We start from the raw sequence: 15,500 nt of genomic DNA, 5'->3' as shown, positions 1-15,500 counted from the left end.
AGAACTCTAAACTTGGAATGACGACAAATTGCAAAACTTTGCTCTAAGATACGCACAAAGAAAAATCCATGAACATCCTAGCTATGAACATGGAGCCACTATACATTGTAGCGCCATACTCTGAGGGAAACTACGCAACTCAACACATCAAACAGCGCTTGGGCAGTCGGCCACACACATAGTAGGGAGAACGGTCGCGGCAAATTGGCGGGGAGGCGGCCTGTGGGGTAAGAAATCATTCTTATGAGCAAGTCCGACATCAAACTCGTAACATTAAAGCAGACGAAATACTGGCGCATCTTATGCCAATCGTCACAGACGTTTGGGGCTGTCCAGAACAGACAGTTTTAGTTATGTCTGCTTTTACACATATCATCCGATCCTATGTTTTGTCAAATGAACATGGAATGGACTGGCTGCCCTGGGTTCTACGTAGACGAATATGGCTCTGTCAGTGGTATTAAAGGTGATGCGTTCGACTGCCATGTAATGATCACTTCGATCTTTTGCATGCCAATGCTGTCATCCATGCGTCTTTAGTGCAAGTTCTGTGTGCTTACTTTTGGCGATAGATTCGCCAGCCAATCAAGGTATGCACATGGAACCGTAAAACTTCAAATTCTTTGATCTGATTGATCACACGCACCATTCGTTCAATATGTCTTTGAGATTTAATTGATCAAAGGATGTTTTCAACATCACGCTTAATGCACCTCACCAATGCACCTGTGGTACGCCACCATGTTCACAGCCAATTGTCTACACAGAGACCTTTGGGAGTACCCCACTGCAAGCAGAACATGCTCCAACATGGCGCGATATCGGGCCCACGAACTAAACCATTCACTTACGTGAATATACTTAGAATCCACCTGCCAAATATCCTTTTCCGAAAGAATAGAAAGAAATAGATATTTCCATTATTTGCGTACCATATGACAAACAACTTCCTTTTTTGTACTTCATAGCGCGGGCCCATTATGAAAAGAAGCGAGTATTCACTTGTACATGTATAGAGATCGCTTTCTGATTCATGAGAATACAAGAACAATCCGCTTTAGCTTTGCCGTGACTTAAGGCAGTCGTCGTAATAGTGCACCTAATTTCATTTGGCAATGATAATAATCATAGATTAATAGTACAGTTCTCGAAGGGAAAAGAGAGAAAGAAAAAAAATAAAGCATGGATGAAGAACTTAAACCCCATGGCCCATATTCCAGAAATAGAGATAGATCCGACGTTGGGTCAAGGGTGTCTGTAAGTGAAGACACGTTAAGTCAAAGTGCTGCTTCAGTACATACTGTGACTGCATCTTCAGTGCTGGAGAGCCCTATTAAGAACATGCACCTTGACACTCTCTTACACATTTACAATGTTCTGTCTTTGAAGTGTGTGATATTCCACACTCTTCAATTTACTTCAGACTTAGAACTCTGGTGTCTGGCCTAGGCCTATCCCTGGAATATGGGCTATATCATGATAAGCTTGGTCACACATCCATGGTGACGACAGGTATCCGATGTGTTGCGCAGAAGCCGCACGAAAGCACAGAATGATCCGCTGGTCGTGGCTTTGAATGACCGTAGTACCGCTAGTACGTTTCGAAAGTTGTCTTAAATAATTAAGAGGCGTACGTAGACGTATCCAGAGTAGCGCCAGAGTTAATACGCGCTCACTGCTTCAGAACACTTCACCATTCACGAGATCACATCCGCTGCAAATGTCTTGTTAAACCACAGGAGGTAATCCACGACTTTCTCCTTCGGTGATATCATCTTATTTTGCGGAATAACTTTCTGTCTTGTTACTGTACTTCTGTGTCTATCTGAGACTAGCTACATCTGCATTTTTCTATAATCATGTTGTTGAGTACTCTGATTTCGGGAAGACCTCTGTTGAAGAACATAATGGTAAGCGGTTTGAAGGCGCTAGGAGAACAGCACGGCGACGGGCTGGCGTCGGGATTCAGGTGTTTGTACAGCGACAAAATGGACGCGTAGTTTTGATCCGCGCTGAGGATGTACGGACAGGATCCGGCGCAGAAGTTGGGCGTGTACACCCTAGGCTGTCGGATCCACGTCCAGCGGAGGTCCCGCCGGAAGTTGACGGTGAGGTGTCGCAGGCAGCAGTTGGGCTTGCTCTCGTCGCACAGGGAGTCGTCCACGGACGCGCTGCGTCGTCGCCGCACGCTGGCGGCGTCACCTCTCGAGTGGTTGGCCGGCGCCATGAGGATCAGCCGTGGATAGTGGACGCTGTCATAATGGTCCGGCATTGGGTTGTTGTCACCGCGCGAGTCCCACATGCTAGGGTACGTTCCACGTGGATCTACAAAGAGAGAGCACAGAGCAAATATAATTAGTTACTATACTAAACGTAAGATAGGCCTACTTTAGCAACACATTTTCCAATTCGTGTCAAAAAAAAAAGTAGACCCGGATACTAATTTTCGGTGGGTCTATCGAGAAAAACAATCAAGAATGAATACAATCATGAAGAATGAAGATACTTTTCTCTGTGGAACACACGATAAACAATGCCCTCTCTCCCACATGTCTGACGTCTTTGTATCTGTAGCACCATTAACTGAGCTTCCACTTTCTTAGAACACTTTCCGACGTAGGCCAAAGGCAAAAACTTACGTGCAAATAGTACATGTCTCCTGGGGCTACCATCGGTGGAGGAAGCTGTGGTCGTTGATGGGGGAAGATAGTCCGCGCAGTTCAGGTTCAATTCAAACCCCAAATTTGATTCTGGAAGCAAGACAAATGGAAAAGATATTAATAGATACAGTTACCACTGCGCTGAAAGAAAGCGAACTGATCATTAGACGCGCTGAAAGAAAGTGAACTGATCATTAGACGCGCTGAAAGAAAGTGAACTGATCATTAGACGCGCTGAAAGAAAGCGAACTGATCATTAGACGCGCTGAAAGAAAGTGAACTGATCATTAAACGCCATTAAAAATGATGGTATGACTATACGTCCGCTGTCGAGGAAATATTGATGTCGTTACTACTAAAGGTAGAATTCACTCCACAGCCGTTCCTTCGAGGAGTGTGAGCAACCTTAGACTTTTGTGTGCGATGCTGTTATCCAAGCACACACTTTGCGCTGTGCTCGAGCATAGACTTGGTGTACTCAAGTATGAGAAAGTGCCCCCCCCCCCCCCCCCCCCCCCCCCCCCATCGAGGTGAACCATGGCAGTCTGTCCGATAATGGTTTGGGCTAATTCTTCGATAGATAATTTAAGAAAAGTTTTCCCATTCTGGTGGCAATATATCGTCTGACACTCAGAAGAGGGCTGACAAAGCAATAAGTGGTGATGGTGTTGAGTGTTCGGTAGATGATGCTACGGTGGCGGGTGACGTGATGGTAGTCTTGGCTGTGGTGGTGGGTGGCGTTATAGCTGGACCTGTGCTAGTACTACAGTATATGACGTGATGGTAGTTGGGGCTGTGGTAGGGTGGTTGACATGGTAGTTGGTGCCATGGTGGAGGGTGACGTGATGGTAATTGGCGCCGTGGTATGGTGGGTGACGTGATGGTAGTTGGGACTGTGGATGTGGGTGACATGATGGTATTTGGGGCTGTGGTGAGTGACGTTATGGTAGCTGGAGCTGTGCTAGAGGTGGGTGACGTAAGATGGTAGTTGTTGTTGCGCTAGTGGTGGGTGATGTATTGATAGTTGCAACAGTGGTAGTGGGTGACGTGATGGCAGTTGGGGCTTAGGTGGTGAGTAATGTGATGGTAGTTGGGACTGGGGTGGTAGATGGCGTAAGTGCTAGTTAGGACCGCGGTAGTGAGTGATGTGGTAGCAATTGGGGCTATGTCAGTGAGTGGTGTGATGGTAGTTGGGCTGTGGTTGAGGGTGACGTTATGGTAGTTTTAGCTGTGCTAACGGTGAGTGGCGTGATGGTAGTTGGGGTTGTAGGTGACGTGATAATTGCCGTGGTGTTGATCAGCGTAGTTATGGTGGCGGGTGCTGCCAGTGGTGGTAGATGCTGTTGGGGCGAGTGTTTTGTAAATCAACGACAGGAGTTGCTGCAATTACTTGGATAATATTTAGCATTTAGCAAGTACTGGTACCGAATCGTCTTATTTCTATCATCTGACATCTATGTGTATAATGTGTTGCGTATGACCCTTAATTGTTCCTGGTTGGAGAAATGTAGAGACAATCATAACAGTTTTAAAAACGAAGCACCTATAACTAATATGACTGGATTGTCATCGTTAATCATATAATGCTTGTCCTCGTCTATGCGCGTGAAGGGGAACTGAAATGTGCAGTTTTAATTCCATTCAATTCAATATAACTTTGATACCTTCTCCAGCAGAAAACCACTATAAATACAGAAGTTTTGTAGAAGACATGCTTGTTTTACATAAAATAACAAAAGCGTAAAATTAAATTTCCCATAATTTTTCATTTCGTCTTCATCATGTTCATTGAATAAGACATGTCACTGCTTAGAAGTGTCTTGTGATCAACCTAAATCATTTCTGTCGATGTTTATACACTATTATGTATTCAGAACATGTAGGTTCTTATCAATGACCGTAATGAAGACTCGTGCACGTCATCAAAACACGCAGCCTTTAAAGACGACAGTTCTCTCAAAATCAACATACACAGACACATACAAACACACACAGAGACAACGCTGACTTTCTTCCAATAATATTATCAGAGGGATTAAAAACGTATGTGAGCGACACTGAACTACAGCCTTGCGAATCGGAATTCGTCACGTTCCACTTTGTATAATTTACGGACGATTTTGCCATCGGATCTTTGTATCTCCTTCATTTTCGATTTTAACGAGACAGTCCATGCCACCTGTATCGGGCATTCTCTCAGCAGAGCGACCGCGCTCGCTCCCAGAGCACACATCAAGCTTCCCGCCGAGGTAGTTATTTTTCATGTAGGAAAACAAAAGAAAACCAAGCAACTACGAAAAAGCCTAGATCGAGTTAATTGACCCTTATGATAGAAGAGACCAGAAAAAATATCCCGGGCAAAGTTCAGTGCCGCGATATTTGTGTACGTCTGAACGAAGCTACAAATCTTAGGCAGTAGTCCGATGAAATTGCAATGGTTTTCTTCCAAGCATGAAGTTGATTCTAACTGCGACACTGACGTGCAAGAGAATATGAATTCATTATCATAACCGGTGCTGCACAATGAAGTATCGCGGGAGTTGAAAGGATATTATAGTACGTGACATTTTGCGCCATATCACACCCTAAAGATGCCGGCTTAGTTTAGTTGATAACGGCATAGGGGGTGACGAAAATGTGCTTACATTTTTTCAACACAGTGCGAAGGGGGACGAAATAATAAACAGCACGGGAAATTTAAAAATAGTGTATTGTCAAGGCTGTCTGCGCACAATGATTGCATACATAAACATCCTTCATTGAAGGTGGGAGTCTGCCAAATGAGATTTTGATAAGAGGGGAAGAATGGAAATACTAGTAGACGAACAATAACATGAGTGGAGCACACGCCGCACAGAGCGCGTGTCTTGCGACGATGTTACCGTGTAGGACGTAACTTCATGGTTGATCTCAAAAATTATAAGAACAATTATTTCCTCTCAGTCATTCTACTTGCTCAATTATTGTGTAAAGAGAGAATACCATGCTGTTAAACATAATGCTTTCGCCTCGTACGACAATCTAGATGTTGCAGAAATTTATGCACAGACAATTACAATGTACCTATGAAATGGGTTTGCACTTGTAACTGAATATGAATTGATGCGTGATTATCCCTTCAAAGATTTTTTACTGGCACACTGCATCTCAAAACCACAACCATGTAGTTCGACATGAACGTCTACATGAACGTCGACAGGGGACAAACTGCAATGAAAGGAAATAGCAAGTGCTGGTAATTGGGACTTTATGATGATCGCTGTGACTGTATAGGTTAACTTTTGGAGCAGAAAACAATTGGAAGAAGTTTAATATTCAAGAGAATACAAACATCATGTACAGTTGTTTATAAAATCCGTAGTGCGCTTTTCTTTTTATCATGTCCTTGATTGTGCTTAATTAGAATAGGAGGTTAACGGATCCATCGGAATGAAGCTTTCGATGAAATACTTTACATGCTTTACGTCACGAAAACCAAAACATTTACTACCAAAGATATGTCCACATAACAATGATTCTTTTTGTATGTGAATGAACATGGATTATAACAACACAATAAATAACACTTACATAGCGCTTCAAACGGGGTTTTCTAAGCGCCTCGATACTAACAACTGCATAAGTTGAATCAAAGTACAGAATATAATTACGAACATTGTGATATGCATACAGCAAAAAAAAAAAAACAAATAGATAAGCTCTGAGCACTTATTTCAACTTGTCTACATTCAGAGCGTTTTGAATGTAAAAGGGGAGTTTGTTCCAACAAAAAAAAAACTGGAGCAGTGACAGAAAGTAAGCCAAACAGGAAGTTTCTTTCCTTGCTTGATGACTTCGTTTACGGTATTGCTTTTGGTTTTCTCCCTATTCAAGAAGCGAAAGCAAGAAATGATGATGTAAAAGCGAGATTCACATGTCACACTACCATCGTCTTCTAGCTTCGAAGACAGATGCCAGATGCTCGGAAGTAACCATGACTACCGCGTGGCCAATTTGATGATCATTTAGCCCAGTCATGCCCCCGTGTCGTGATACGTCGTAGGTCGGGAAAAAAGGCTTTGAGCAAATAACAGTGATAAGGCATTTTCCAAAGCATTGGGGATATTCTCTCTTCACTGATTATAATTACTCAAATATAACGAGCAGCTGAGTTGAGGAAATAAGGGTTTGTTTTTTTTTCTCTTAAGAACGTTAATGTGATATGCTTCGATAATATTACCTTCTTAAATGAAAAATCTAATATGCCGGAAAGCGTTTAATAATATTTGAGAAGCATCAGAGAAGAATTCAATTGAACAACCTTCAATTGATACTGTTTTAACGTTTTCTGGGTTTAAGCATTTGAAGATCGGTGATCATTTATTTGGAAATAAAGAAAACAGTATATTTCAATATAGCGCAGTTTAAGGTTGGTGCATTTATCAATGAATGGAAGAAAAGGTACACAAAGCTCTTAAGAACTTCAAACACGGCCCCAGCATCTTAAGTCGCTATGCCTTAGTCATCCCACATAGAGGCGGTTCTGTTGGTCGAAGCATGGAGGCGACGCAATCGTGCTTGAGTTGTCAGAGGTTTTGGCGGGAAATCAGACTTGATCCTCGAGCAAAGTTCGGAAATGGAGTATTACTCGCCTGGGCTGAACCGTGTCCATATCGCTCTCCTCCATTACAAGAGAGTAAAGAGAGAATTCTGGGCGAGCGGTAAACACAGTGATCGAGATAACCGTGTTTATTAAGCCCGCGAAACACGCTCACTGTTTGAAAAAAACTGGGCCTTCCGCTCGCGTTGCGCAGCGCAATTTAGGATAACGTGATTATCACAATCGCAAAATCATGATTCTTGAAGACATTTTTCTTTCCTTTAAAGTGAAGCTTACTCCTTCTCTACTCAGAGTTCTCCGAACAGAGAAGAAGCTTCTAGGAATTCAATTTTGAGAGGTATAAAAGTAAGACATCGAGCATAATTCATGGTTTATAAGAAGAATGAAACTTTTGAGGGTCACCTCTAGTTAAGGTTGTTCCAATGTTTGTAATTTGCAGGGCTTGTTTCCTTGTTCCCTTTAATGAATTTTAAGATCATCACTTGATCACTTGTAATTCCTTCTTTTCATACTTAGTTTAAATTTTCCTTATTTGGTTTGCGCTTTTTATACAAAGGCGTCATTGTACGCATTATCTTAAATATACCTTTACAGATAAAAGTGGACGAGGAGCGCTGTTTTCTTATTGTAGATACTGAATTTGTTTTCAATGTTGACAATTTGTAAGAAGTATACATCATAAAGTTTAATTCAAAACATATATTTAGACGCACTTCCTTGATGACTCTGTCCAAGGGATTCATAGACTTTACATTGACGCTTACCACAGCATAAAAAGCGCAAATAGCAGCAACAACAAAAAAGTGATAACAAATGCCCACATTTTGACTTTTTTATGTGTTTTAGCCTGTATTATATAGTGAGGGGTATATCAGCAGCCATGTCAGCATGACGGCCATTATGACAGCCGATTGTATCACGAGAGATTACCTTCTAGGGTCCCATAAGTTAGCTTTTGTGTTTATTTACACATTCATGACTTTCCAATGATTGGTCCGACGCGTTGCGACGCCACTAACAAATTTCTCGTTTTCACAGCTTTTCGTGAGAGCGAAGTTAGGAATACTGGTTGGAATCTTTACAAAATGGCACCACTGTCGTTAAGTTGTAGTCACGAAAGACTATATACACGGGTGGTTGGTTCATTCCGTGATGAATAGGACATTTGAACGGTCTTCTCTCTTTAAACAATACTTGTCTATCGTCAGTTTGTCCAAACATACATACATACATACATTCATATATACATAATACGTGCAAAGAAATGTTATCATACAATGAAAGGAGAAACTCCACATTGTCTGAAGGTTAAGTTGTATTTACTTGTCAATCACTGTGAAAAATAAAAGCAAACAAGACGTCTCAAAAAAAAGGAAAGAAAGACAGCCCCTTGAAAGGGGAATCAATGTGGCTTTCATGAAGAGCATCATTTACAATCACGTGACTTCCCTATTTCACTTTGCTCGGCGGGAGCTGCTGCGGGAAGCTCGCGGGTTCACAAACGAGGAGATTAAACAGATAGCGTATACGGCACGAGAAAGGATACAGGCGGGGAATACCCTCGTCAAATAAAAGAAGATTTTGCGATGGCTCGTAGGCGATGAGTTACCACCTACAGGTCAATATGTTATGTGACAGGTCGAGCTGGAAGGAACGAGTTTGAGACATAGATTTATTGATGTAGAGGTCAACGCATGTCCCTGCACGCATACCTCTATTATATTTTATGATACAATAAACTTTCCATTGTTTTCATTCATTCCCATATTCTCATCTGACTTCAGTCGAGTTGTATTTCATGTTGTCATAATTATTATAACTAAAAATGTGACGAACCCTCGGGTTAATCGGTCATGGAGGGCTATGTAATCAGTTTTGATTACACCCAATTACAGTTTGGAGATCGCTTTCTTTATCATTGATAATGCCAGGTTACTGATGTGCCTATTAATAAAAGAGCAGATGATTGATTGACTGGAGAATTGCTGTTTTTTGGTAGTCAATCTTCATTTCTGGGAAGCGATCGAATCTCTTCACCCCATGACATTGAGTTTGTGCTGCACTAGAACTGTTCCTTCCAGCTTTTCTTGTTTAACCATGGCAGGGAGGTGAGACAATAGGGTTTCATCACATCCTTGTTTGAACGGAACACCTTTGCTCCACTGTGAAAAAGCACAGTCTACTAGTATTAATTGTATGCAGTAGTCTGTATCCGTGAGTGTGTGGTTGTGTGTGCGTGTGTAGGCTTGGTAGGCCTGTATTCATGTAGGGAGATTTTCGTCTTTTCTCTTCGTAAGGGATCTTTAAAAGTAGATTACATGTTTTTTTTCTTTATCTTCTGCTTCTCCTCCTCCTATACTTCTGTTGTTGTTGTTTTTTAATGTGTGTGTTCTTTTTTTTGGGGGGGGGTGCGGGTGTAGGGTTAGCGGGTTCACTTAAAGACAACACTTGTTTGATTCACTTGTTTTCATCGTTTATATATCAAGAATCTAAACCTGACAGAAATATACCCTGCTTTCTACCAAAAAATATCATGATGCTTGCCTATACATGAACATTGGTATTTTCCCGCACCATTTACAGGTATACATAATATGGCCTGCAATTCGTCGTGTTTTTTTGTTTTTTTAGATTTTACGGTTTGCAAAGTAATGGTAAATTTTGAGCGCTCTGTGATTTCTCAATAGAAACCTTAATAGTCACAAGCAAGGTAGACAAGTTTTCCTCTGTGAGTGTGTGTGTGTGTGTGTGTGTGTGTATGTGCGCCCTACATGCATGGTTGTGTGTTTGTCTTTGTCAGTCTGAGTCTGGGTGCAATGTCTTTCTATATATATATAAAGCAGCATAATATTTTCTCTCTTTGGGAAATAAGGGTGTTTCTGGATCACAGTTATTCAATACATACGTAAATTCCACAAAGGACGTAGGCCAATAAAAATAAACACGTTTTTACAAACGCAATCACACATACTGAAAAGTTGCTATTTACATTTTCTGTTAATTGTGAGAACAGATTGAATTCAACTCCACGTCGTGAGAAATTAGGGGGGGGGGGACGGGTCCCTGCTCATCCACACGGTCACACAATCCAGCAGTTATGGTATGACAATTATCAATGGGATTTCACCCGCGATGATTTAGAAAACTTCCGAAATCAAAATATTTGCTCTCAAGCTATGGCTCGTCCCACTGACATTGCAAAAGAATGGAACGACTGGGGTGCGATTGATGGGTAATCACTGATGCGGAAAATCTGCGCCATACGAATTATGAAAAGGTACAAACTGGTGGCGCTTGTTGCAACAATAGGGACGATTCCACTGCCGTCGGCTGAGAAGGGGATGGGATGGGGTGGGGTGGGGGGACAGGTGAGACCATAAAGAGCCAAAATAGCTCTGTCTTTACCAGTATCAGACCTCGCCAATGCACATCATAAATGTGGCCCCCAATTCATGTGAACCTTTCTTGATGTGTGGTGTAACTTGCTGCCTAGCAACAGAGTTGCCTTGAACTTGTTAGGAAGAACTCTGAACGTTACTTGGGGGGGGGGGGGGATAATCGACTCATTGTTTGCTACGTCATACGATGTCCTTCGCCATGATTAGCACAAGCTATGAAAGTACAGGGGGGAAAACGCTGACGTAATGAGCAGTACTCTGTGTACCCTCGCCGTCAGCCTCGAACGAAATGAGGTCCGTAAACTCCAAATCGCGACCGGCCTCTTTGCACGTCCGCCCCGAGACGTATTCCGCGTCGAGATCAACTTTCAAAACTCCCAAGTTTTTGAGGAGCATGTTGTCACGAAAGTAAACTACAAACGGAACCACATTTTCTGTAACATGACTTCGCTCCGCGCGGCTCGACTGCACCCCAAGAGCAAACCCCGTTGTCTGACCTTGTTTTCGCGCGCTAAAACATTTCTTATGTGCAATGCGCTCGACTGCCTCTGACCCCATTAACTCCCCCTATTCTCGCGATAGATTTTCGAGAGAACGATGAACTCTTGTCAGTTTTCTGAAGAGGTCGGGCGAAAAAAGTCCAGAGAGAGGCAACCAAACGCATCCGCTGAGAAGGGGATAGAAATCAATCATAGATGTAAATCGCTTTCGGTTTCAAACTTCAAACCTCGCTGTTATCTCTTTTTTGATTGTCTTTCACATAGCGTGAAGAAAGTATGATTTATTGAAGAAAATTCGTTGCAGTGAAGTGTAAGTTGTGTACTTTGCCTCATCCGGATGTCACCAAATGCCGGGAATTTAACAAGCTTTTAGACTCACTTTGTAAGATCAGCATTAACTTAAATGTTCATGCCAAGGGTGAGTATGATAGGAGGAAACGTGAATCAATTTCAAAGAGTTAAAAAAAGAAAGCTTGACTTTCAAGTTATCTGGTTTGCGAGGAACTGAGCGTTAGGATCAGTATTGCTGCATTCGAAGACAATGAGTACTGTAGCAAATAGATTCTGAATATTCATATCCGATCAGGTATGTGAATGCAGGCATGAATAACGAGTGAATGGATTGACATGCGTTCGTGCATGCTTACATGATGCGCGTGATAAAACTACATGTGTATACATACGCACTCTGAAATGATAATTCGCACGACCAAAAGTTCTTTTACGTTATTGTGACAAAACTTGATATGGTCGGTGAAGAAACTACAGAAAGGAGAGGAAATTGGGATAATGGAAAAACACACACACACAAAAATGGAGGAGGGCGAAAAGGAGGAAGGCGGTTAAGAAGCAGAAAAGAGAAAGAAGAAGAAGAAAAGAAAGAACGAGAGGGAGAAGAAGAAGAAGATGATGATGATAAAGTCGATGATACAGTATAATGATGATATTAATTGGTGCTCTGTGTCCCTCTGTATGCCTCTCCACGTCCCTAGTTGAAATTTCCATCCGATTGTCTTCCCCTCGCCTTTGCGTGCTGGAAATTCTTGTCGCTGTTGCCAACTCCCATGACTCGATAAAAATGCCACCGGGCTGTAATGAATTGCGTCCATTTCACCCAGGGCACGCTGATTTTCCCCCATCCGCAGCCGAACCAACGGGGAACGAATGGCTACGCCCCGATACGGTAGCGGGAACCTCGGGAAGACGAGCTGAAAACAACGATGCACTTTTCTCACGACAGCTAACGCCACGGGATGCACGACAGGAAAGTATTGTGAGTTGTTAGTGTATAAGGGCAATACGATGCCATTTGTAACAATGACTTATACATCATGTTTTGCTGGTTGTAGCTTTAAAGGTGCATTTCAGTTTCTGTAGATATCGACAGATCGTTCGTAAGATTACCTATCGTCGACCTGACACTTTCGATAGTAGTATCATATAATGATACTATATATATATATATATATATATATATATATAGATTATACATGTATATATATATATATATAGAGAGAGAGAGAGAGAGATTATACATGTATATATATATATATATATATATATATGTGTGTGTGTGTGTGTGTGTGTGTGTATGTAATACATTTCATATATGCATGCATGTATATATATATATATATATATATATATATATATATTTCAAGGCTGACTCGTGCGTAAAGACTGAGGCGGTTTCTATGATTTCCGGTCACAGAAACCGCCACACGCTTCGATTGCAAAAATCGTTACAATCTTAACCCGCGAATCAATGTTGAAATATTGATCGAATACTGTTATCCGTAATGCCCCCAGTGAACCTCGCGACCGACGGCGAGTGGTCAAGGGACTGGTCTAGGTAAGATAAAAAGAAGGTTATTCCTGATGACTGCTTGTCATCATCGTAGGAACATGAGAAGCGGTTTGCGGTACTGCGACCGGAAGGAGAAACGTCCCCTGCTGGGGTGACGATGAGGGGAGATGGATCGGTGTTGGTGAAGATAGACATCGTCAGACGAGGCGAGAATACATCAGATCCGGTTCTCCTTATTGACGAGTATCGGATGCGGGAATGTTTGTATGTGCAATGCTCGGTTAACGGGAGGATGTCGGGGGGGGGGGGGGGACTTCCGAAGTGCAACGATAAGGGAACCTACGCGCATGACAAGAATGTTTTGGAATGTCTGAAGTCACTCACTTGGAGGTCTGTTGTGAGATATCCACGGACAAGATTGCTGTAAACCCACATAGACGGTATCATGCTGTTGTATATTGTAACAATATCCTAGGCCTACTAATGGTTTTAAATCTGGTTCAATGGGGTGAACATCTTCTGATATTAGTCATAAAAATAACTCGATGCATGGCAGGAATAAGTTTGTTTTGATTTGATTCATTGAGAAAGGTATACAACCAACAGATCTGCTTTTGAAAATGACACGTGAAAAACATGTCTTCTTTAAAACTCTCTAAAAGCAGTAGGCTTTGAAAGCGATTTTAAGTGCTTGAAAAAAAAAAGACTGTCCGTGGCTATCAGCAGTATCTGACGAGTAAGACCGTGTTCCATGCAAACATCGAACCTGATGGGCTATAAATATAGTATGGCGCTCAGCAAGTCACGATCTTGTCTTGCTATAAGGAGATGAGGACCTCTGAGGTGTGCTCGAATGTGTCCGGGAAGCAGGGAGTGGGATGGTGGCAACGCCCACCACTATTTGTACAGGAGAACATCATCATCATCTACAGCCACACGTAGGGCATCTCAATCCAGACATTCCTCATGTACCCCGCCGCGCTGAGCTGTCTGAAAAATTGTCGTATGAGTAATGGCCGAGGACTGCACGCTGTCTAGCGACCCAAGTGGGAAAATACGGACGTCCGTCGGCTGACAGACTTTACTGTTCAAGTCGTCATACTTGGTATGTTGCGTCCTGTGGTTGATTTTGGTTTGGTTCCAAGTTTGATTTCTCCCTCTCCCACTCTCTGCATCTTTCTTTCTCTCTTTCTTTATCTGCCACTGAATTCTCTTTCACACCCCCCCCCCCCATCTTTGGAAAGTTCAGGCCATGCCTTACTCACAGCAGGATCTTTAAGTTCGCCAAGTTTCGCAAACAAACAAGCCAAGTGCCAAAGTGAAAAAAAAAATCATGTTCATAGGGGATTGTTGTTTGACTCAGTTTCGTGGTGTTTAGTACCAGAGTCATACTTTTTTTGTTTTCTTCTCTCGTCGTCACTTTCTGTTTACTATTATGTTTCGAAGAAATTTTAGGGAAAAAATTAAATAGTGATGAAAATCGATGATTCAGTAAATGTTTCAGTAAGAATTGAGAACAAGGGTGCAAACTACGACATTAAAAAAAACAAAGGTAGGGAGAAAGAACTCCGTGACAATTTATATCCTTGATCCACATGATGCTCTTGAAGCTCTAGTACAGAATCTTTGTAAACTTTTCATTCTGACGCCACGGAGTTTTAGTCAGGGTGAATTTCAGGCCAATTAGAAAATCTTTGAAAAAAAAATCTTACGGTGACTTAAATGGATATGGGAATGCTTCATACCACCTCTCTGATATAACGTGCGAAAATGACAGATAACATACGCTTTTGTAGTAAACAACATCTTGCCACACTTTTCTACAGAGAGAGAGAGAGAGAGAGAGAGAGAGAGAGGGAGAGAGTAAAAACAAAAAGGACTCGTCCTCACCTGGATCGACCACCCACTCCCTCACAACATCGGTCACGTCGTGCGAGAGCCATCCCGACCTGTCGGTGCTGACTGTCCAGCTTGTCAAGTACCTCCGGCGTAGGTCCGAAGTGCTGCTGTTCGACGGCAGGAGCTGGAAGAGGTCGATCTGTTGCGTCTCGGTCGTCATGTCGTTCGGCACCTGATACACTCGAAACTCGGCCTCCGTCACTTCGTTCCCGCCCGACTTCTGCTGTAACGGCGATAGGTCGAATTTTAGGAACTCCGATATCTCCGTTTTCTGCATCGCGTAGTTATCGTCTGGAAGAAAACAAACGAGGGAAAAGAGAAATTAAACAAATGCCATCATTTGCTAGTTAAGCTAGGTGATATCTTGAGACCAAGTACATGTCATACACACACACACACACACACACACACACACACACAAACACACATAATGTATATACAATAGTGAACCATTCTTGTCCACTTGACCAGCAGAACACATGATAAAACGGAGAGTATGCCTATACCTCCAGAATAATGGTATATGAAATAAAATGTTCAGTTTATATCAGCTTTTTGTAGTATACTCTCTTAGTTATTGTCTTGTCTTCACTGGTATTGACCAGGAAAAGCAAAGAGGGAACATACACTAATGAT

At 42.3% G+C, this 15,500-nt stretch overlaps 1 protein-coding gene across 1 annotated transcript in view; it reads right to left on the bottom strand.

Annotated features, from left to right (window-relative positions):
- Nucleotides 1-236: 236 nt before the first annotated feature.
- LOC139739526 (transforming growth factor beta-3 proprotein-like) overlaps nucleotides 237-15,500 on the bottom strand; it is a 53,596-nt gene continuing 38,332 nt past the window's right edge. Inside the window, exons 2-4 of the mRNA XM_071650125.1 lie at nucleotides 14,856-15,155; nucleotides 2,640-2,750; nucleotides 237-2,325 (exon numbers count right to left, since the gene is read on the bottom strand). Coding sequence (XP_071506226.1) covers nucleotides 1,832-2,325; nucleotides 2,640-2,750; nucleotides 14,856-15,155 — 905 coding nt within the window. The 3' untranslated portion in view covers nucleotides 237-1,831. The remainder of the gene's footprint in view (nucleotides 2,326-2,639; nucleotides 2,751-14,855; nucleotides 15,156-15,500) is intronic.

This window comes from Diadema antillarum, unplaced genomic scaffold, assembly GCF_040938485.1.
Source record: "Diadema antillarum isolate AM-2024a unplaced genomic scaffold, OU_Dant_1.0 seq00000803_RagTag, whole genome shotgun sequence".
Classification (NCBI taxonomy): Eukaryota; Metazoa; Echinodermata; class Echinoidea; order Diadematoida; family Diadematidae; genus Diadema; species Diadema antillarum.
This window is presented reverse-complemented; position numbering and strand designations above follow the sequence as displayed.